This window comes from Salmo trutta, chromosome 3, assembly GCF_901001165.1.
Source record: "Salmo trutta chromosome 3, fSalTru1.1, whole genome shotgun sequence".
In the NCBI taxonomy this organism is placed as follows: Eukaryota; Metazoa; Chordata; class Actinopteri; order Salmoniformes; family Salmonidae; genus Salmo; species Salmo trutta.
The window spans coordinates 53,017,301-53,042,520 of record NC_042959.1 but is presented as its reverse complement, the minus strand read 5'-3'; the positions used below and the strand labels follow the sequence as shown (position 1 = coordinate 53,042,520).

The 25,220-nt window shown below is 41.3% G+C and overlaps 1 protein-coding gene across 11 annotated transcripts in view; it reads right to left on the bottom strand.

Annotated features, from left to right (window-relative positions):
• Positions 1-8,816: 8,816 nt before the first annotated feature.
• Positions 8,817-25,220, bottom strand: part of LOC115178333 (ras/Rap GTPase-activating protein SynGAP-like) — a 109,674-nt gene continuing 93,270 nt past the window's right edge. For 8 of the 11 annotated variants that reach the window (XM_029739512.1, XM_029739481.1, XM_029739473.1 and 5 more), the window contains one exon: positions 12,644-14,534. In XM_029739512.1, the coding sequence (XP_029595372.1) occupies positions 14,124-14,534 (411 nt within the window). In that variant the 3' untranslated portion in view covers positions 12,644-14,123. Of the gene's footprint in view, positions 11,392-12,643; positions 14,535-22,797; positions 22,860-25,220 lie in introns of those variants that run through there. The other 3 variants (XM_029739520.1, XM_029739535.1, XM_029739550.1) reach the window with 3 other exon arrangements.

The following is a 25,220-nucleotide window of genomic DNA, read 5'->3' as shown; positions in this document are numbered from 1 at the left end:
GTTTGGAATCAAGGATGGCCTGAATGGCGTAGGCAGGTTCCCCTCCGACGTCCAACAGTGGGGGCGCACTGCGGGTTGAGACTGTAGGATGAAGAGGACCGGTTTTAACAGAGACACATGGAAGGACGAGGAGATTTTATACTGACGGGGTAACTGGAGGCAATACATGGCAGGGTTGATGTGATGGGTTATCTTGAAGGGACCAATGAAGCGAGGACAGATCCTTTATCAGGGGATTTGGAGCCAGATGTCTCTAGTAGAGAGCCACACACGCTATCCGGGGTGAAAGAGTGGCGTAGGTTGGTGGAGTCTGTTGGCAAAGCATTTCTGGGTATTAGAGGCTTCCTGCAGATGCCGGTGAGCGGTCTCCCATACCCGCTCACTATGCCGAAACCAGTCGTCGACAGCTGGGACAGTACCAGGCTCCGCCTCCCAGCGAAACATGGGGGGTTGGTAACACACTGAAATGGAGTAAGGCAGAGGGATGAATGCATGAGTGATTTGAGCGTATTCGTCCCAGGCCATATACCGACTCCAGTCGTGTGGAGAGGCAGAACATTGTTGGCGGAGGTACTTCCTATTTCTTGGTTCAGGTGTTCCGTCTGCCCATTGGTCTGGGAATGGTACCCGGAGGAGAGGCTGAGGGCGACCCCCAGTCGGTCACAGAAGGCTAGCCACTCCCGGGAGACAAACTGGGGCTCACGGTCAGAGACGATGTCCTCTGGAATCCCATACAGACGGAACACCTGCTGGAACATACACTCAGCCAATTCCATGGCATTAGGTAAATGAGGAAGAGGTAAATGAGGAAGAGGAACCAGACACATTTTTTGAAAAACGGTCTACTATGACAAGGGTGGTGTTCCCAGAGGATTCAGGAAGGTCTGTGATGAAGTCAACAGCTATGTGGCACCAGGGTCTGTGAGGGATTGGCAAAGGTTGAAGCTTCCTGGAAGGGAGATGATGAGGGCTTTTGGTTTGGGCGCAGACTGGACAGGAGAGTACGTAATCCCTTACGTCAGATGCCAGTGAGGACCACCAGAACTTACGGGCTAGAAGTTCGGTGGTTCGTGTAATGCCCGGATGTCCGGACCCTAAGGATGTGTGACACCATTGCATCAGTTGGGGGTCTAACAGCTGCTGGTACGTAACTCCTCCCAGCTGGTGTCTCAGGAGGAGCCGGGTCTGAGGTTAGGGCTTCTTGTATGGCTGAGTGAACCTCCCACTGTACCGATCCCATAATGCAAGAGGAAGGAAGAAAGGTGTAGGGTCTGAGTTACTGGTCAGAAGGTCAAACTGGCAGGAGAGAGCATCAGCTTTTATGTTTTTCTTTCCAGGGATGTAAGTAACATGAAATGGAAGTGTGTGAAGAGAGCCCAGCGGGCTTGTCTGGAGTTTAACCTCTTGGCCCCTCTGATATATTCCATTACGATGATCTGTTAGGACGAGAAAGGGATGTTGTGCGCCCTCCAACCAGTGGTGCCACTCCGAGGGCCAGCTTGATGGTGAGGAGTTCTGTTCCCCACATCGTAATTCCTCTCAGCGGAGGATAACTTCCTGAGAAGTAGGCACAGGGATGTGATTTGGGAGGTGTTCCCACCCGCTGAGAGAGTATGGCTCCTACTTCGGAGGCATCCACCTCCAGGGTGAAAGGAAGGGTCGGATCAGGTTGGCGAAGGACAGGAGCTGAGGTGAAGAGGCGTTTCAAGTTGTTGAAAGCAGTCAGAGCAGTATCAGTCCATTGACGGGTCCGGGTCTTTTGGCTGATAAGGGCACTGAGGGGAGCGACAGTAGAACTGAAGTGCCGAATGAGTCGGCGATAGTAGTTGGAGATCCCAATGAAACGTTGGAGTTCCTTAAAGGTGGTGGGTTTGGGCCAGTTACTGACGGCGGTGACTTTGTTCTCATCCGTGCTGACCCCTCCAGGTGTCAGTACGAAACCGAGGAAGTTTACCAAGGTTACATGGAAGGTGCTCTTTTCAGTCTTCACATAAAGGTTATGGTTAAGGAGCCGTTGAAGAACCTTTTGCACATGCTGTATGTGTTCCTTCAGGGAGTTGGAGTAAATCAGGATGTCATCAATGTAGACGATGAGAAAGCGATTGATCATATCCTGTAAAACCTCATTCATAAAGGATTGGAAGACGGCGGGGGGCGTTAGTAAGGCCGTAGGGCATGACCAGGTATTCGTAGAGGCCTCATGCGGTGATAAAGGCAGTCTTCCATTCGTCGCCTTCACGTATACCGACAAGCTTATATGCACTTCGCAGGTCGAGTTTTGTATAGATGTTGGCGGGGCCCACTTGTTCAAGGGTTGGGCTGGGACCATCGTCCCCTGGGCGATGTGGTGGCAGAGTGGAGGCCTTGATTTTGCTGAAGACATTGCTGTACTGGGAGTATTCAGATGCACGGGAGAGGAGCATGGCCCAACTGCATTGGCTCTGAAAGACTAAGACGGGATGACGGAATCATGGAAAGAGAAGGTTTCGGGTTCCTGGGTGGCAGAGTTCTTCGGCGATGAGGTGGTCGATGGAGATACGAATGTATTGATTTAAATCCTAAAGGTCACCGCTACAGGCCAGCTCCGCCTGAAGTTCCCTGTTGAGCCCTCTTCGGTAGATTGTAAGTAAAGCAGCCGCACTCCCTCCACTCCCTGCAGCCATGGTGCAGACCTCGAGGGCATACTCGGCAGCTGAATTGCATCCTTGTTGAAGTTCTATGAGGAGGTCTCCTATAGGACGACCGGAAGGAGAGTGATCGAATACCTCTTTTAAGAGGGTGTGGAAATGGTTCTCAGAGCAGAGTTCTGTGCTGTTGGCAGTCCATATGGCGGTGGCCCAATCTAGGGCTTTGCCTGTGAGTAGAGACACAACAAAATCCACCCTGCTCTTGTCGGTGGCGAAGTTAGTCAGGTTGTGCTCAATGTATTTGCTGTATTTAAATAAGGAGCTGATGAGACCAGGTGAGTAACTAACACAGGTGAAATCAATGAACAAAAATGAAAGACAGGGCTACGTTCAAGAAAACAAAGAAACAGAACACAAGGTTGACTAAGAAAATAAACACACAACCTTACATTATGCAAATGTGATATTTCTGTATTTCATTTTCAATAAATGTGCAAACATTTCTGAAAACATGTTTTCACTTTGTCATTATGGGTTCTTTGTGTTGATGGGTGAGATTTTTATTTATTTAATCCAATTTCAATTCACGCTGTAACAAAAAAAAGTGGAATAAGTCAAGGGTTATGAATAGTTTCTGAAGGAACTGTATATATATATATATATATATATACAAAGCTGTGTACTTGCTCAATAAACATTTATTTTATTTTATTTGCTCCGTTTGGTGGGTGTGGCGGGGTGTGGCTTGAACAATAAGTGACGTTTTTAAAGGGCAGTGGCCATGCTGACAGCGTTCCCCAACCCCGTTTATCAACTGGTCGCTCAGAACAGTACCTTTTCCGTTTATTTGAACATTGCACATCGTTTTGTCATATTGAACGCAGCCCTAGTATCTGCTGAGTACTTCCTTATGCCATTGAAAATCTTAGACATTGGTCGTCCTTATGTCATTGAAAATCTGAGACACTGGCCGTGTCTGAATACCCATACTTGCTAAATAGTAGGCATTTTGGGTACGTGAAATATAACGTTTTATAGTAGGCCTATGTGAAATAAGAATACATTTAGTATGCTTTAAAATGCCAGGATGTCATACTCCAAGGTTTCCTAAACTCGGTCCTTGGGACCCCGTTTTTTTGTTGTTGTTGCCCTGGCACTCTACAGTTGATTCAAATAATCAGCTAATCATCAAGCTTTGATAATTTGAATCAGCTGTGTAGTGTTAGGGCAAAAACCAAAACATGCACGCACCCCTTGGGGTCCGGAGGACAGAGTTTGGAAAACGCTGTCATATTCATTTAGGCTTTTCCTCTAGTTGAATTCTCTGCACACTATTGAGGAAGAGAATCTGCTTACTGCATTTGATTTTACTAAACAGTACGTTCTAAATAGTATGTACTATGATTAGTACACAGTATGCTGTTTTAGTAAGTAGTAGGCAAGACAGATTTCGGACACAGCCAATATCCACAGGAAAGTAGGCCTTAAATCGACTTCCAAACGCGGATCTGTGTGTGGCTCTCATGGTTTGTTTGAGCAAACAATGTAAATACATACACACAATGCATGCATATACTAGCGGGGCCGGATCCCCACATCTGGGGTCTTGGGCACGAACCTCCAGGGGGCCCCACAACCAGGGGTTGGAACCAGAATTATTTTCCAATTCTGAACAGAACCACAATTTTTTTGTTCCGTTCCACTGTTCCAACCAGCAAAATAAAGTTCTGAACCAGTTCAAACCCCCCAAAACTATGGTTTATATCGTTCCTTACTGTTCCTTTTTTAACCTGTGATATCAACAGTTTTTTACATTTAGCTCATTAAATTACTTGACCAATCAATGTGGATAGAGCAGGCAAGGTAGTTGTTTACATGTGTGGTGGACAGACAAGTGTAGACTATGGCGCAAGATGCGACTGACATTTTGTTGGTGGGGAGGGGAGAGAGCGAGAGAGGGTAGTGAAGGAGGCTTGAAGTGCTGGGCATCTTGTTATGACATGCATTATCTGAATTAGGTCCACTGAATTATACCTAAGAGGGCCGGCTTCTATGAAAGAACTTTGAATGTCCTTTGAGCTAGCTAGCTAACAAGCTTGAGCTAGCTAGCTAACAAGCTTATGTGTGCAGAGTGGCACCAGAATTAAAAACACATCTTGCCTTTTTGTAGTTAATAAATCCTTTGTGAAACATTCTAATTAGGCCTTTTGAATCCTTAACTAGCATTGAAAAAGTTAATTGATTCTTCTCTAGCTAATAAAAAATCTCTCTTATATTCTGAATCACGATTCTAACAACAGTACAGTAGCCTATGCTTTGGAAGGGGGATGGGCAGGTAGCCTAAATACACACACTTACAAAGATTTTCAGCTTGCAGGCAGACACTGGAATAAGTTTCTGAGTGACAGCTTTGCATAGGCGCTTTACTGCGGGACTTCACTGTGTGCACAATTATTAGGCAAGTCAGTATTTTGACCATATTTTACATTTTTTACATTTTAGCAAACGCTCTTATCCAGAGCGACTTACAGTAGTGAATGCATACATTTCATACATCTTCTTTTTTTTTTTTTTTGTACTGGCCCCCCGTGGGAATCGAACCCACAACCCTGGCGTTGCACACACCATGCTGGCGTTGCAAACACCACGCTCTACCAACTGAGCCACAGGGAAGCCATATCATCATTATTATGCATATTTCCCAACTCCAAGCTGTATAAACTGGAATGCTTATTGGATTGAAGCATATCAGGTGATGTGTATTTGTGTAATGAGGGAGGGTGTGGCCTAAGGAGATCAACACCCTATATCAAGGTGTGTATAATTATTAGGCAGCTTCTTTTCCTCAGGCAAAATGGGCCAAAAAAGAGATTTAACTGACTCTGAAAAGTCGTAAATTGTAAAAAGTATTTCAGAGGAATGCAGCACTCTTGAAATTGCTAAGATATTGGGGCGTGATCACAGAACCATCAAACGTTTTGTTGCAAATAGTCAACAGGGTCGCAAGAACCGTGTTGAGAAAAAAAGACGCAAATTAACTGCCAAAGATTTGAGAAGAATCAAACGTGAAGCTACCAGGAACCCATTATCCTCCAGTGCTGTCATATTCCAGAACTGCAACCTACCTGGAGTGCCCAGAAGTACAAGGTGTTCAGTGCTCAGAGACATGGCCAAGGTAAGGAAGGCTGAAACCCGACCACCACTGAACAAGACACATAAGTTGAAACGTCAAGACTGGGCCAAGAAATATCTGAAGACAGATTTTTCAAAGGTTTAATGGACTGATGAGATGAGAGTGACTCTTGACGGACCAGATGGATGGGCCCGTGGCTGGATCAGTAATGGCAAGGAGCTCCACTTCGACTCAAGACGCCAGCAAGGTGGAGGTGGGGTACTGGTATGGGGTGGTATTATTAAAGATGAGCTAGTTGGACCTTTTTGGGTTGAAGATGGACTCAAACTCAACTCCCAAACCTACTGCCAGTTTTTAGAAGAGACTTTCTTCAAGCAGTGGTACAGGAAAAAGTCTGCATCTTTCAAGAAGACCATGATTTTTATGCAGGACAATGCTCCATCGCATGCATCGAAGTACTCCACTGCGTGGCTAGCCAGTAAAGGCCTTAAAGATGAAAGAATAATGACATGGCCCCCTTCCTCACCTGACCTAAACCCTATTGAGAACTTGTGGTCCCTTCTTAAACGGAGGATTTACGGTGAAGGAAAACAGTACACCTCTCTGACCAGTGTCTGGGAGGCTGTGGTTACTGCTGCACAAAACGTTGATCGTCAACAGATCAAGAAACTGACAGACTCCATGGATGGAAGGCTTATGACTGTTTTTGAATAGAAGGGTGGCTATATTGGTCACAGATTTTCTTGTTTGTTGAAATGTCAGAAATGTTTATTTATACATTTTGAGTTGTTTGTTTATTATTCTCACTTTAGCAGATGAAAATAAACAAGTGAGATGGGGAACTTTTTGTTTTTCATTTAGTTGCATAATAATTCTGCACACTAATAGTTGCCCAATAATTGTGCACACATAGATATTCTCCAAAGAAAGCCAAAGCCTCACTTTTACTTTCTTAAATATTCAGGTTTGGGGTTTATTAACATTTTGGATTGACCGAGAGCGCTGTAGTTGTTCAAAAAATAAAATGTATCCTCAAACATACAACTTGCCTAATAATTGTGCACTCAGTGTAGTAAAAATGCCTGCAACTTAAAAGAAGGTTATTAACTGGGTTCTTGTGCTTTTAAAATAACAGTTCTGTTCCGGAATAGTATGGATTACTTTTGTATGTTCTATTTTGTTTCTTGAAAATGTTTGCTATTTTTCTGGTTTTTGGGGGTCCTGCAATTCTACACATTTTGTCATGGCTTATGATGCGAGCAAAAGACAGTTTAAAAACACTTTCCTGTGGATATTTTGTCTCAAATTTCCAGCATAATGACCAACCACCAAGACAACCAGTAGAGTAAGTTCAAATGTAATAGTATTCAACATTCTGGCTTGCAGAGGTCCTGAAAGGACCTTTCCAAACATTTTTTTTGCATTATGTCAGACGGGGACTAGCTAGCAAGCTAGCACCGAATGATGTATGAGGCTACCGTGCTTTCCGAAAGTATTCATACCCCATGACTTATTCCACATTTTGTTGTTACAATCTCTTTTTTTTCTTCAATACAATCTTTTTTCTCTCACCCATCTACACACAATAACTCATAATGACAAAGTGAAAACATGTTTATAAAAATTGTTGCACATTTATTGAAAATGAAATACAGAAATATCAGATTTACATGTGTATTCACGCCTCTGACTCAATACAAGTTAGAATCACGTTTGGCAGCGATTACAGCTGTGAGTCTTTCTGGGTAAGTCTCTAAGAGCTTTGGACACCTGGATTGTAGAATATTTGCACATTATTCTCAATGAAATTCTGCAAGCTCTGTCAAGTTGGTTGTTGATCATTGCTAGATAGCCATTTTCAAGTCTTGCCATTGATTTTCAAGCCAATTTAAGTCAAAACTGTAACTAGGCCACTCGGAACATTCAATGTCATCTTGGTAAGCAATTCCAGTGTATATTTGGCCTTGTTTTAGGTTATTGTCCTGCTGAAAGGTTAATTTGTCTCCCAGTGTCTGTTGGAAAGCAGACTGAACCAGGTTTTCCTCTAGGATTTTGCATATGCTTAGCTCTATTCCATTTCTTTTTATCCTAAAAAACTCTCTAGTCCTTGCTGATGACAAGCATAACCATAACATAATGCAGCCACCTCCATGCTTGAAAATATGAAGAGTGGTACACAGGGATGTGATGTACTTGCCCCAAAGATAACGCTTCGTATTCAGGACATAAAGTTCATTTCTTTGCCACATTGTTTTTTTTTACAGTTTTAGTTTAGTGCCTTATTGCAAATATGTTTATTCTGTACAGGCTTCCTTCTTTTCACTCTGTCATTTATGTTAGTACTGCAGAGGTGTTGATTCATCATCAGTTTTCTGATGATGAATCAGAAAACTGATGGTGAATCTCCCTGGTCCTTCTGGTTGAATCTCTGTTTGAAATTCACTGCAGAGACTGAGGGACCTTACAATCATTTGTATGTGTGGGGTACAGAGATGAGGTAGTCATTAAAAATAATGTTAAACACTATTATTGCAACTTATTATGTGACTTGTTAAGCACATTTTTAATCCTGAAATAATGTAGGCTTGCCACAACAAAGGGGTTGAATATATTTCTAAAAACATTTCCACTTTGACATTCTGGGGTATTGTGTGTAGGCCAGTGACACATCTCAAATTAATCCATGTTTTATTCAGGCTGCAGCACAACAAAATGTGGAAAAAGTCAAGGGGTGTGAATACTTACTAAAAAGACTAGTCTTCATTTTTATCTCACAGGAAATGCACCAACAGCCTCAGCAAATAATATTTGCAAACATGATCGGTTATGGTAATGTCGACTACTATGATCTGACTGGCATACTGCGTCTTTGGTTGTCTAGTGATGATCTAATGATGTTTCTGTAACCTACAGTATATCTCATGATATGGACCCCAGAATAGGCCTCATCAACCATGAAATGGCTAATAGGCCTTTGTAAGAGTTTCAAGATATTTTTCACTGTGGTGACTGTTCTGTAGGAATTAATTATACAAAAAATACATATCACATCTTAATTTAAGAAGTTAATTATTTGTTTATTATTCATTTATTTAAGTATTTCTATCTCCAAGATTCACCCACCCGAAAAATATAAATTCCGGTTTATTCAAAAATGAAATGAAGGAATTGTTATTGTCCGCATCAAAGGAATGAATCAACAAAATCAGTGGCAATAATCATAATCATTATTACAATAATAATTAAATAATCAGAATATCCACATTCATAACAAATCCATTTACAATGGCAATGCACTCTTCAATATCACTCTTCCATTAATATACACAAATCCCCGAATGTCTGTCCTTTTTAAAACAAAAAAAGAGGGGTTGGGGGACTATGGCTTGTCAAGGGGTATGACTATGTGTGACTTGTGGGGTCGAAAGTTCAAGGGTGAGGGAGGGTTGGCGAGTTGGAGGCACACTTAATAGAACTTGAAGAAATGGCTAATAACATGGTGTTACTTGCATGGAAGAGTTGCTTCACAAGTAACAGTGTGATCTGAACCAAACGTTCAGCCTGACAGAGGGGTCTATGAGAGGCAGAGTTCGGGGAACTAAATTGGAAAAATTAGATAAGGGTTGTCTGGATAAATATATAAATCTGAATGACAACCATTGCAAACATTTAATGTAGAGAAACGTAAAACTTAAATCAAATAACAACGAATAATCATAATAGTTACAGGAATTCAAAGAAAAGGAGATGGAGGTCACTGGAAATATTATCTTAGTTATTCTATATACTGTATATGTACAAACATTGCTTGGTCACCCAAATATAATTTTTAAAAATGCCTCAGTTGATGAGAAAATGAGTGCAAGCCAGAGATTGTTTTGAGAGGCATAATTATGTGTGCAGGTGTTCAGAGGTGTCAGATTGGTCAGTGTCTGCACACAAAGTGCTTCCCAGACAGCTGTCCTTTAAATTGCCAGTGTGAACCTTTCCACTCTCCAACATCTATTCTTTGAGGAGTCAAATACGTCATTTAAGAGAGAGAGAGATTAGAGGTTTGAGGAAAAAAACTGTACACCCTGCATATACAAACAAACTGTATATACACATAGACATACCATATATACACACACACATTTCCAGTATATACACAACAACTGTACACACACTGTATATACACACACATTCAATCACTTAAAAGGTATTAACCTCTAATCTCTCGCTCTTTTGACATGTCATTTGTCAGTGGTCAGAGGTGAAGGAGGGCACAGGGTTTTATTTAGCTTCTGTGTCAGTGGAGTCCATACAAAGAAATCAAATGGAAGTTATACAGAAACTTGGCTCCAGAATTCGGCCTCACCACGCTGGAAAAACATGATAGACTCGCATCTGCTCCACTAAGCTTACATCAGAGACAGAAATAGGAAAACAAAAACGTGACGTTAAGGATGTCCTCTTCTAAGGAGTTTTAGATCGTCTGTAAAATGGAGAGCTCCCCAGCGATTGTCAAGTAGAAAAAACAACATCCATCCTCATATCTCTCTTCTAGGGATTACAAGAGAGAAGTGGAGGGGTACAGGTCACAGCAACGTGCAAATCATTGTGAGGGGAGCAGGTAAAACAACAGTTTATGTTTTTATCCGTCACAATCCCAGGGCAATCTTTCTTCACAAAAGGGTAATGTTCCATAAGATTGTCTTAAGAAAAATCAGTTGATATAAAATGTATTATTTCTGGACTGTCATTAGATACTAGAGTCTTGTCATTATCAAGAAATAAACATTTGCGCAGGAAGATTTCCAATGAATAGTTTTTGTAGTACTATGGTAAGAATAAGCGTTATTATAGAAATATAAATCATAGCATTGTCTACATTTTTCAAAGTTTTAATTGAAGCAATATTTTGTTTTGTAGCAGTTTCACTTGTAATAGGCTGTGCATAATTAGTTTCCTTTAAATGTAAAACTAATAGAGATAAAGAACAAAGAACAAAACCAAAACCATGGCAGATATGAACAGGAGCAGAAAAAGTCTAAAAGTGAACATAAAACTGAGGTGGGTGGTTAAGAATAGATAGAAAGAGGAATGGGTAGATAGTGGGTGGACTATAGAAAATGGTAGGAAAGAAAAATGAAAGAAACAAATTGTGAGATCTTAGAGAAATGTTAGGAAAGAAAAATTACAGCACCTTTGAAATGCATCTTACACACAGCAGCTCTCCCGCTTTCATTTCACTTACTGCTCAATCCCAAAAGGTTTATATCATGTCAATCTGCATAGCTGTTCTTCACATGCTTGATGAGCCAACAAAACCATTTCCCGAGATTGGCACGTCTTTAAAAGAAAATCAAATATCTAATCACAAGCGTCAAATACAGATTGTCCAGCCATCCAATCAGAGAGAGAGAGCCCAAGTAAAGTAGGGTAAATAACACAGCAGATCCTTACATGGTTAGCTGTGGCTCTGGACTATCCTTTAGGTCAGGAGAATTGGACCAATGGCCCAACTTCTCCCTTTGTCAGCCAATCGCATCACGAGAGAGCGCTCTTGATATATGGCCAGGCCATGCGGGCTGCCCATGTTGCCTCAGCCAATTAGGTTCCAGATTGTCCTCCACGAAGCTGCGTGATTGGCTAAGGGGAGAAAAGGAAGACAGAGAGAGAAGGAACGGGGAGGTGCTTGATGAGTTGCTATCCAATCATAGCCATCCCACTAGGCACAGACGTCATTTCAACGTCTAATTTTGATGTACATTTGATTGAGTTGTCAACTAAAGTGAATTTAATCCATGTCATTGGATTTAGATTAAAATTTGGGTGAAAAAATATTAAATTCCCTAACGTCCCTAATGAAATTCCATAACTATTAGCCTTTTTGTTTAAATGATGTGGAATCAACGTTGATTCAACCAGTTTTTGCCCAGTGGGATAGATCTTGTAATAGATGGACCAACCACTATATCAGATGGCAGGCACTCCAAAGTAGGATTAATCTCTTTGTCAGTTTGTGTTCAGCTCTGAGGCAAATATTTGTTTACCTGAGTCTCTCAATTCTGCATCTCTGAGGTATATTAATGGCAATGCTCATATATCAACCAGTGACCCTGTATAGTCCCATATCTTTACTCAATGCAGATGTAAAACCCTAGCTGCTTTAAAAGCCATTTTATTACTGATATGTTTTGGCACTCGAAAGGTAGCCATATTAGCTGACTTAACACAAGTTAACTACAACAAACTCTTCCTATTAATAATCACATTTGGTTAACTTTTAATTCAACACTCATAGCCAAATCTCTCTCATATCTCTGAATCTCATCCACTTTACATTATGGCTAATCCCCTAGTACTGACCGACACAGCATTGGCGGAGGCATTTTGACCCTATACACAAAGTGCCGAATCCTAACTTGAGATCTGCATGTTAAACTCAGACTTACTCGTAATGCATGACGCCAATGGGAGAACTGCAAAAATATAAATCAAGTTAGGATTTGGCCCTTAGTAAATTGACTCTTAATCAAATAAAAAAGTGAAATAAGACTGGTGTTGGGTTCTGCAAAACCAGGACTGTCTGAAGCATGTTAATTCACTTGAGACGCTAAGCCAGAGTAAGGAAAGTTTTCCAACTAGTTATAAAGCACCACCAGTGTGAATCTAAAAGGGCCAAAATAAACCCAAATTCACATCTAAACAAAGATTACAATGGACAAGTTACACACAAAACAAGAGGACATGACAACACAGTATAACAGTATTCAATGACAGGTGATGTCTGAACAGTTGACAAAGCAATGAATTCCTTTTAGTGCACCGTGTAACATGTTTTAGATTTGAAATACTCTTTACTAACGACGCCCCAAACAATCTTTGTTTTCTCAAAATGTTGTTACATTAGCATTCATCATGCTCAGCTGAATGGTACGAAATTAAAATAGTCCCTCGAGACGACATGAAGAAAGTCTATGCCACATACAAATTTGAGCGCTGTTTGACTACTGGCCAAAATGTAATTTTCTGAGACCCAGGCACTTAAGGCTAGACTTAACTGGCTACCCCAAAATAAGAATCAAATAAATAGTTTACGTGGTACTAAACAGAAAAAGCCGTGACAACAATTTTGGAAGTGTACTAGGTGTTACAAGTGACTACGTTATATGCCTGGACACTGAAGGTCCACAAATAATATCCCTTTGATATTTTCAACCACTTAAAATTGCTGGTAAACTTTTTACCTGACAAGTTTGTTATTGTCTCATTTGGTTTAAGCACCCTACTTGACCCAGCTCCCACTCCATTAAACTATTGCACACATAAGGACACGACACACACATAACAAACAAACATAGACAAATACATTAAAGAAATAGGCTACCTTGACAATAACAGACAGAGTGAGAGAGACAGACATACAGACAGTGGGAAACATGAGAGGCAGTGCTATGACACACACACTTGATTTGGAAAGGGCACTGTTTGTGTCTGTAGCACCAGTTGATCACACATAGGTTCTGAGATTGAGAAGAGAAAACATTGCACGAGTCCAGTCCACAAATGGGATGTCCCTTAATTTACACGTTTTTGAAAACATCACACACTTTTCTTAGGCCATAGGGCATCTCTATGAAATCCCAAAAATGACACCGTATTCTGCTTGTTCTGGACTCTGCAGTTAGTCTGTATTTCAAACAGCATAGTTATTTTTGGATCTTATTTAGACTGTTTATGTACTATCATCAGTTCTGTCAATATCGTCTCCGCCTGTTATTTGAAAACCCTGTTAAAATACACTCAAAGGCACTAAGGAAACCAGACTACAAAGCCAGATGACCACATCTCTACCAATTCAATTTGAGAGCTGGAGTTTTCAGGACAGGAAATGACTAGACCTTTATCGATGGAATTATGGGATACTACACGCATGTATATAGTAGGATGCTATTGGCTACTGAGAAGTTTTTGGGGAGTGAGACGTTATATAGTGTTTGCTTACTGTCTTTATTTGATTAAACAAACACACAAAGCAAAACCTCACATAGTCGCTTGGTTTGGGGATTAGGCCTATACCAGTGTATATGATAGGCTCTATAGTTTGATCGATTGAAACAGTACATGAGGATCCCACAATGTCAACGATAACTAAAAGGTATCATTATCTTGTCCTGCAAGACAGATACTGACCAAAGCCCAGTTTGAGCATGATGGAAATGAGGTCCATTGGAAAGCCCTTTTGTTGTCTTGTATGATAATGCTGAACGTACTGTACAGTTAAATGTACAATGACTGCTGCCCCCCACACATTTCTTCTCTCTCTGGTTTGAGTACACATAAAAGAAATGGGAAAGATTGCAGTCATCTCATCCTCCTCAAAAAAGGAAGGAAATGTGGCAAGACTTTTTTATTTGTGTCTTCTCTCTCTGATTTGGTTTAGTGTTGTTTTTGACCTGCTCCCTCTCCTCTATGCCCAGTCCTGCTGTTGCAGTGCTCTCAGTTGCCTCCGTGCTTGTCACTGGGGAGGATGTTGGGTTGACACGGAGCTCTCCATTCTGGGGTGGACTGGGGTGGAGATGAGGAGTGGGGGGAGGAGGAGGGTCTACGGGTGGGGAGGGGCCTCCATTGTCGTTCCGGGGCAAGCCAGTGGAGGAGATGCCCGAGGAAGAGATAGGGTCAGGATCAGTAGTCATCCCTCCTTCTTTTTCTCCTTCTTCTCCTCCTCCTCCTCCACCTTCAGTATTCACACAGGGGTCTGCTGAACCCAGGGAGGAATGCTGGGCCCCCTAGCAAGACAGAGAGAGGGAGGGAGAAGAGGAGTAGGAGAGGGGAGAGATGGGAGTGGGAGAAGGGGCATTCAGTGGGGGATTTGTGGCATGGACAAGGGTGTAAACGAGTCAGCCAATCCAGGAAAGAGAGAGTGAGGCAATATAAAGAGTCATATATGAAGCAGGAAATGTGGGGAGAGAAGGCAACAGGGAGGATGGAAGGAGAGGGAGTATGGGTGATATAAACAAGCAAGGAATAGTCAAATAAAAAGAGGAGGCCAGTGAAGAACAAACAGGTGGGTAGAGGAGAGAGTAAATAGGTGAATGAATCAGTTACGAATGTAAAAAGAATAGAATGGAGGAAATAGTGTGGGGTGATGAGGGTCCCGAAAGGAGAGGATCAAAGCAGGAGGTAAAGAAAGAAAGGATCATGTGAGAAAGCAAATGGAGTAAGGGAGAGAGAGAAATAAGTGACAAGGGATGGGAGGAACAACGGAGAAAGAGAGGAAAATGAGTTACAGAGCAGAAGTATGAGGTACACCAATAGAGATGGACAGCATAGGAGAGGGGATACAGTCAGAAAAAGAAAACGCGGAAGGAATTACAATCTCGGGTTGACCAACATGTCAGAGTGTCTTGATCTTCGTATGATGCTGAGTTAGAAGGGGGTACTAGTCAGGGACGGGTGTCAAAGGGAGTCCGAGCAGTCAAGTAGAATGAGAGTTGTGTCAGTCTTAGCCAATGAGATTCATTTCAAGGAATTTCTATACATTCTAATTTGTATTATAAACTGGATGGTTCGAGCCCTGAATGCTGATTGGCTGACAACCGTGGTATATCAGACTGTATACCACGGTTATGACAAAACATTTATTTTTACTGCTCTAATTACATTGGTAACCAGTTTATAATAGCAATAAGGCACCTCGGGGGTTTGTGATATATGACCAATATACCACGGCTAATGGCTGTATCCAGGCACTCTGCTTTGCGATGTGCTAAGAAAAGCCCTTAGCCGTGGTATATTGGCCATATACCACACCCCCTCGTGCCTTATTGCTTAAATATGCTGTGGTAAAGGCTTGAAAACCATGGTGACACAAATAGTTATGACTCTATAACGTGACACAATTGTGTCACCTTAATTCATCTTACGCACATTAGAATCCATGCGCATTTCAGGTTTAGCATGGTTTTTGCTAAGCTTTCAGTCAATTGACCTTCAGAGCAAAACTTTCACAGAAAGAAGAAAATAAATATAGAACAAAAAGCGTTCACCGAAAGCTTAGCTAAGACCACAATAAATGTGCAGAAATTCAATATTATTTTTTCTTTTCCCTTTGTCCCTTGATTCCCACACATCATTGAACCTTATAAGTACTTTAACATTTAAATAGTAATAAGTACTTTAAAATAAAACATTATAGATGATAATATTATAGTATTGCATTACTATAATAGTCTAACATGCAGATGTGTTACAGTAATTCTTAGAACTTTAGATGCGAATTGGAGAACATAATGACTAAATACTCTACAAAGCTTGTATAAGAAGCTAGCATTCAAGAGCTCTTGAATAAAATCTCAACTGTGTCTAATCCACCAATTAGAATTTCTAACCCATACCCATTGACCAATTATCAATGGATGCTCATTAATTTACCAAATCTGTAAAGCACTGGGTTGGAATTTGTAATAAGTGAATAAGTCAAAGTTTGGTTTTGCTATCTATCCTTACCTACATTGGCGCAGAATAACGTCATTGCAAATACCAGATTGATTTCAGTTATTAATTACATCAAGCTCTGAATGCAAGTCATCATGTTCAGTCCTGTTCAGTACAGTCTGTGTTGGAGCAGTAGGAAAGAAAACAGCTGGGTTATTGGCACTGATGGAGGTTGTGTTAGATTGAGGAAATGGTGTTTAATGTATCCAAGTAAAAACAGGAATGTGGAATCATTTAAAAGCTTTCTACACAAATAGAAGAATCTGAATTGACATTTACACTACTGAGATGCCAATACCTTTCCTCAAATGTGTAATAACTTCATTGAACAATAAGGACTAAAGACCATTCATATGATTGTACCAAGGAGTATGAAGTCTTAAGATGTGAACGATGCACTGGAGAAGTGAAAGTCAGATAAAAAGGTATTTCAAGAGGGTTTTATGATCTGCATCTAGTACAGAAATTAGTCGGAAACAGGCCATTTGATTTCAAAACTAATTAGCATTAAATATCAGGGTGGGTGTGTCCATTGTGTGTAGCACATGTTTCCATCTCTAGAAAGAGAACAAAAAATGACCTCCAAAAAGTGGAATTGAACTGGCAGACCTTTTCTCTTCTCACTCAGAACCTTGTAAAGCACACGGCGATAACCAATTTCAACAGATATTACCGTTAGCATACATGCTAATCCCATTCCCTACTTGGTGCTCGCAACAGTAACAGGAAATGTGTTATGGAAACAAGAGGAACAAGTGGTATTTCTCTACCAGTGCTGGATTACTTTCAAACCAGTTCTACAAAAATTACTACAAACCCTTTCACATTATTTATCCAAGTTTAGCCAGACCTGCCAATACAACTGAGAAAATTGTGAAAATATTTTATGATAAGAAAGTTAGATAGCCAACCTATGCTAATAAAAGAAGCAGCGATCCAATCAACTTAACAAACGTGCATCACTCACTGTTAAAGATCCATATGTGCAGAGTTTGCTTACTTGAACAACTTGGTGTTTATGTTTGTACAAAAGCTGCAACTAATAAAAGTTAGGAAATTGTAGACAAAAACAACACATAGCGGATGAATTGTGCAATGTTAAGTGCATTGTTAGTATGCTTTGGTACACAATTCTCAAATGTTCTTAATCAGCAACATGAATAGGAAATGCAATTTCTGTTTCAAACTAGGCATATCATTGTGGAAATTAGACGTACAAACCAACCAAATATTCCATAACAGTAGTATATGACTGACATACATATAAAAGGACACTAGACAACTCTCCAAGTATGACCCAGAGCAAAAAGAACAACAATAGAGTACTGGCGACACACTTGATCAAACTCACAATGACAATACATGAACATTGGATCAACTTATGTGCTCAGGTGCCATATACATACAGTACACATACACACAGGAATATATAAACACACTCTCAAAGAAACACACACATTGACATATCTGCACACCAGTTGTTAATTTTCAGGGAAGGATTATGTCAGATACGGAGATTTCCCATAATTCCCGTCATTTATTTGGGGGAGTGGTGGGAGGGGAGATGAGTCGAATTGAATGGATATGTTGATGACTCACCGTAACGTGTTCCTCTGTGAGACACGTGCGGTGTGTGTGAGTTTGTGTTGATTTGAGCAGGGGTATTGTTCTATATGGATGTAGTCAGTTACCTTGTTGATATTGGTTCTTGGAATGGTGCCTACTTATATGTATTACTGCAGCAGAGCCATCAGTGTTTGTACATGTACCTAATATAGTATCTGTGAATTGTCAAGCTGTTTGTCATAACTAGAACTAACTATGGCCTGGATTCAATCAGATCGAGCATTAACCATCGTTAACCAGTGTTGGCCGACATCTGCATAGCAAATGTTTTATTATCCCTACCGCGTTAGACGTTCATGAGCTGACATATCGGTGAGTGTGTGCTCTTGTCCGTCACAAACCATTCCCTTCCTGTTATCCCTACCGCGTTAGAAGTTCAAAACGGCGCTAGAAATTGTAGGCTCTATCGATGTTAGAAATAATGACTCTCAAATGTAATGTCAATCCATTGATGTTAGGCTATAAATCTCTCCCATTAGCCTATCAATCTAATTTGAGGGTTTGATTGGTAACGCGGCTGCATAAATATCTAATGCGGCTGCATGGAATTTGTCGGATTACGTTGGGTGTGGTTTCGTTGCTTCTTGTGGATTTGACAACTCTAACGCAGTTCCTAGACCACCAAAACAACGGCTATTCGGCTGTCAATCTGATAGAATATAGCCCTAAATATATATTATTACCATCTATATTCTGATCAAACAGTTCGCTTATCATCCCAAAACAACACAGGGAATTGAAAGAAAAAAGTAGTGGAGAGATGAACAAGGATGAAGAATGTGAAGAAGGATGAAGGAGTTGCAAGGTTTTGCAAATGCCAACATTTGATAATAGTGGAGCATTGAAATGGAGCATTGAATTAAACAGCTGAACATTTCGATGCATTTCGGTCAGGAATTCTACCATTGATGCTGGAGTTTTATGGTTTGAATTCAGAGGGTAAGCAATTTACCTAATGCAAAGAGTTACATGTTCAGGAAGTCTCCGTATATGACTGAATTTGTGAAAATAATGTTTGCATATTTGTCTGAGTGATGTAAGAGTCACATACATTAATGTATACACTATGTGTATTTTAAATCTGTACAATACATAAATCCAAATGTCCAATATATAGTGCTACACTGAACAGTGCCTACGGAAAGTATTCAGACCCCTTGACTTTTTCCACATTTTGTTATGTTGCAGACTTATTCTAAAATTGATTAAATTGTTTTTTCCCCTCATCAATCTACACTCAATACCCTATAATGATGAAGCAAAAACGTTTTTTTATGAAACATTTTTTAAAAACGAAAATCACATTTGAATAAGTATTCAGATTACACCCACAAGTCTTCTTGGGTATGACGCTACAAGCTTGGCACACCTGTATTTGGGGAGTTTCTCCCATTCTTCTCTGCAGATCCTCTCAAGCTCTGTCAGGTTGGATGGGGAGCATTGCTGCACAGCTATTTTCAGGTCTCTCCAGAGATGTTCGATCGGATTCACGTCCGGGTTCTGGCTGGGCCACTCCGGGACATTCAGAGACTTGTCCCGAAGCCACTCCTGCGTTGTCTTGGCTGTGTGCTTATGGTCATTGTCCTGTTGGAAGGTGAACCTTCGCCCCAGTCTGAGATCCTGAGTACTCTGGAGCAGGTTTTTGTCAAGGATTTCTCTGTACTTTGCTCAGTTCATCTTTGCCTCAATCTTGACTAGTCTCCCAGTCCCTGCCGCTGAAACACATCGCCACAGCATGACGCTACCACCATGCTTCACCTTAGGGATGGTGCCAGGTTTGTCCAGACGTGACGCTTGGCATTCAGGCAAAAGAGTTCGATCTTGATTTCATCAGACCAGACAATGTTGTTTCTCATGGTCTGAGAGTCCTTTCGGTGCCTTTTGGCCAACTCCAAGCAGGCTGTCATGTGCCTTTTACTGAGGAGGGGCTTCCGTCTGGCCACTCTACCATAAAGGTCTGATTGGTGTAATGCTGCAGAGATAGTTGTCCTTCTGGAAGATTTTCCCATCTCCACAGAGGAACTCTAGAGCTCTGTCAGAGTGACAATCGGGTTCTTGGTCACCTCCCCGATTGCTCAGTTTGGCCGGGTGGCCAGCACTAGGAAGAGTCTTGGTGGGTCCAAACTTCTTCCATTTAAGAATGATGGAGGCCACTGTGTTCTTGGGGACCTTCAATGCTGCAGAAATGTTTTGGTACTTTTCCCAGATCTGTGCCTCGACACAATCCTGTCTCAGAGCTCTACGGACAATTCCTTCGACCTCAAGGCTTGTTTTTTTCTCTAACATGTACTGTCATTTCGAGTTTCATAGCAAAGGGTCTGAAGACTTATGCAAAGTTTAATGTTTTTAATGTTTTATAAATTTCCACATTTCAAAAAACCTGTTTTCGTTTTGTCATTATGGGGTATTTTGTGCAGATTGCTGAGGATTAAACATGTTATTTAAAAAAAAAATCAAGGCTGTAACGTAACAAAATGTAGAAAAGGTCAAGGGGTCTGAATACTTTCCAAAGGCACCGTCCAGCTTGACCTCATAGACTAGATGTAAAAGTTAACAAAAATCTGGTACTCTCAAATTAGTATGATATGTTAGGTTTGGTATGGTTACGTCAGGCCGAAGGTTATTTAAGGCAAACATTAAAGGAGGGTAGTTGGTCGGTGTGGATGGTTGAGCGTATACAGTGAGGGAAAAAAGTATTTGATCCCCTGCTGATTTTGTACGTTTGCCCACTGACAAAGAAATGATCAGTCTATAATTTTAATGGTAGGTTTATTTGAAGTGAGAGACAGAATAACAACAAAAAAATCCAGAAAAATGCATGTCAAAAATGTTATAAATTGATTTGCATTTTAATGAGGGAAATAAGTATTTGACCCCTCTGCAAAACATGACTTAGTACTTGGTGGCAAAACCCTTGTTGGCAATCACAGAGGTCAGACATTTCTTGTAGTTGACTACCAGGTTTGCACACATCTCAGGAGGGATTTTGTCCCACTCCTCTTTGCAGATCTTCTCCAAGTCATTAAGGTTTCGAGGCTGACATTTGGGAACTCGAACCTCCAGCTCCCTCCACAGATTTTCTATAGGATTAAGGTCTGGAGACTCGCTAGGCCATTCCAGGACCTTAATGTGCTTCTTCTTGAGCCACTCCTTTGTTACCTTGGCCGTGTGTTTTGGGTCATTGTCATGCTGGAATACCCATCCACGACCCATTTTCAATGCCCTGGCTGAGGGAAGGAGGTTCTCACCCAAGATTTGACGGTGCATGGCCCCGTCCATCGTCCCTTTGATGCGGTGAAGTTGTCCTGTCCCCTTAGCAGAAAAACACCCCCAAAGCATAATGTTTCCACCTCCATGTTTGACGGTGGGGATGGTGTTCTTGGGGTCATAGGCAGTATTCCTCCTCCTCCAAACACGGCGAGTTGAGTTGATGCCAAAGAGCTCCATTTTGGTCTCATCTGACCATAACACTTTCACCCAGTTGTCCTCTGAATCATTCAGATGTTCATTGGCAAACTTCAGACGGGCATGTATATGTGCTTTCTTGAGCAGGGGGACCTTGCGGGCGCTGCAGGATTTCAGTCCTTCACGGCGTAGTGTGTTACCAATTGTTTTCTTGGTGACTATGGTCCCAGCTGCCTTGAGATCATTGACAAGGTCCTCCCGTGTAGTTCTGGGCTGATTCCTCACCATTCTCATGATCATTGCAACTCCACGAGGTGAGATCTTGCATGGAGCCCCAGGCCGAGGGAGATTGACAGTTCTTTTGTGTTCCTTCCATTTGCGAATAATCACACCAACTGTTGTCACCTTCTCACCAAGCTGCTTGACGATGGTCTTGTAGCCCATTCCAGCCTTGTGTAGGTCTACAATCTTGTCCCTGACTTCCTTGGAGAGCTCTTTGGTCTTGGCCATGGTGGAGAGTTTGGAATCTGATTGATTGATTGCTTCTGTGGACAGGTGTCTTTTATACAGGTAACAAACTGAGATTAGGAGCACTCCCTTTAAGAGTGTGCTCCTAATCCCAGCTCGTTACCTGTATAAAAGACACCTGGGAGCCAGAAATCTTTCTGATTGAGAGGGGGTCAAATACTTATTTCCCTCATTAAAATGCAAATCAATTTATACAATTTTTGACATGCGTTTTTCTGGATTTTTTAGTTTTTATTCTGTCTCTCACTGTTCAAATAAACCTACCATTAAAATTATAGACTGATAATTTCTTTGTCAGTGGGCAAACGTACAAAATCAGCAGGGGATCAAATACTTTTTTCCCTCACTGTAGCTACTTTGCAACTACATAGCATGTTAGCTTACCCTTCCTCTAGCTCTTTCACCTTACCCCTGACCTTAACCTTAACCCCTAGCCTAACTAACATTAGCCACCTAGCTAACGTTAGGGTTAGCCACCTACTTATAACGTTAGCCACAACAAACTGGAATTCTTAACATATCATACATATTGCAAATTTGCAGCATATTTTATGAATTGTAATATATCATACGAAATGGATGATGGACATCCACATATTAATACATGCCATACTAAACATAACGATCATACTCATTTGAGTGTCCCAGATTTTTGTTTACTATGTTATGTCTACCCCTGACTCTGGGTTGATATTTCAGCTCCAGCATTTATTGATTTTCTATTACAGTAAAGCTCAAAATTATTCAAATTGCTGTTGACAAAATCAAAATAACCAAAATAATGTGAACAATAGGTAAAGAAAGAAAGACTATTGCTGTTGATAATGTGTGATTTTCTGTATAAGACATGTCTGTGTAAGTCAGTAAGTACTTCTGTTGGTGCTGCATACGGTCAGTGACGCACATACAGTACAGTGGAGGAATCAAAGTGAAGAGGCAGAATGTATGGATGGAGAGAGGCAGTACCACTGATGTGTATGCTGGTTGGTTTATTACCTTTGTACTCGGGGTGGAACGGGCGCGAGACGGGGCTGGACTAGGATGGATTGGCGCCTCCCCTAAGAGAAATCACCGTATCTCATCAACACAGGAGAAGAGGAGAGGAACGATAGAGAAAAGGAGGAGAGGAGAGGCTAGGCATGTGTGCACTGAAGAAAGTAAAAGGTAGAAGTTGGGTGTCGAGGGTTGAGGAGCATTAGGGATACTCAACGCCCACAGGACACACAAACACACACCACCATTCGCGCCAACACAAACCCAGCAGCCTGAAAGCACAAGAGGGCCCAACATGTCAACCAAGTCTGCATGCTGAGGAAGCAAACCAAGGCTGTTGATACACACATGCAGCAGTAAAGATGGTAAGTAGCCATCTTGTGCAAGCCAGAACGTGAGGCAGCTTGATGTACAAGTACACCCTCTGGACATGATGCTACTCTATCGCAGGGCCATAGCCCCCAACCTATCTCCTTAATGCTGAGCCAAGCAGAGACACACTGGGTCCCGTTTTTAGTCTTTGTAATGACTCGGCCGGGGATCAAACTCCCAACCTTCCAATCTCAGGGCGGACACTAACAACAAGGACACTGAGTTGGTTTAGCAGTAAAGATAGCTGCATTTTAAATCAAGCTAAATGTTATTCATTGATCCAAAGACTGAAAAGTCTTGTCCAGAAAAATGGTATCTCTGATCTCCTCTGAAGCTGAGGGGTTAGAAGTTGAGGCAAAAGGTCATGCTACTGCTAAACATGCAGTAATCATTGGCAAAAGTAATAAACACCACTATTACTGCAACAAGGAATAAATAGTATTAAAAAACAGAGTTAAACAATATAAATATGCATACACATGTAAAAAAGGTTGAATGACACATAACACACTTAAACACATACAAGGTTATAGAGACAGTAGATAACTGATGTGATAGAGATAACCATGTAAAGTGAGACATGCATTATATTCACAATGATGCATGGAACATACAACATTAAGTTGGAGAGGATATGTACAGTACAACATCCAAATGATGATTTATTTGTTATGAGTCATTACAAGGACAGGTTGATCTACTGTACTTTCAAGAGTGCTACCACTAGTTGCTGCCTACAGGTGTAATATCTTAATTGGACCAGTTTCTCACAGCAGGAAAATAATCCTGCACCAACAGGAATGTGGATAATAATTAACGGATATGTTTGTAGGGGTTGATACATTTTTCAATAGGGCAAATCAAGTCAAACATTTTAAAGTGGAAATTACAAACGTTAGAAGCTTTTTAAACCCTCAAATACAAAGAAGATAGCATTTCCTGCTGAACAGGAAAATTCTGTTACAACAGAGTGATCAAATTAAGATAAAACATTTGTATAAACAGTAGTAATAAAAAGTCAAGCAATATTATTAAATTAACTTATTTAATCAAGTTTGACAATGAAATCCCATTAAAACCAGATATTTAGTAGAGAGGGGGTGGAGGTATTCTCAACATAATGCTATAGGAATATGAATCCACAAATTCCACGTAAAAAGCTGAAAGCCGAGTGAACTGCCCACTGTTGGGATAATAAAGATAACGTGAACATGAACCCTATGAGTCACCGACACCCCCACCTAGACACCCAGCATTAAACACTTGTTGCTGCCATGGCGATGGACAAGTGATTGTATGGTAGCCAGCTCACTGCAAATAATGACAGATATTGGAAACGCAATCATTAAAACATGCCGACATGCTCTGCTTGGGCATAGCCATGATGGGAATGTAATGGTACACAAACAATTAGCCCACAACAATTTACGGCTTCCTTTTATAATCTTCTTGACTATAACCTTCAGAACAATGGAGATACACAGAAATGTCTGTGTGGTTGCATGACAATGGACAATTAACATGAGAAAAAAGAAATCCTAGGTGGAAGCATGACATGGAAATAATGAATGGCACCAGAAGTTCCATATTGGACTGCTGTGATTTGATACTGTGTCTAGGAAGAGACCCAAACAGCTTCATGTTGGATAGCAAATCTGCCTCTTTCAGCTTAGAAACAAAACCAATGTCAAGATGGATGCCCAGCCTTGAACGCTCCTACAACCACTTGGGAAGAGCTACTCAAACTGTATCTCTCAGCCCTCAGAAAGAACCAATAGATTCCAATTCCATGACACTCCCTCAACTACATGTCAACCACAGACTGGCCACGTTCGACCGAGTGGAACCAGCGCGAGCGCAAAACTCTGGTCTGCTGCTTGTCTGGCAACTGAACACAACGCTATGCATCGCTGGACGGCTTTACCCCCTTTCAACCACAGTTTCAGCCTTTCTGGCTAATCTCTCCCTCCCTCTCCCTTCCTCTCCCTCCCTCTCTCTCTCTCTCTCCCTCTCTCTCTGGGGGAGCTGTGTACTGAATGGAGAAATAACAGGAG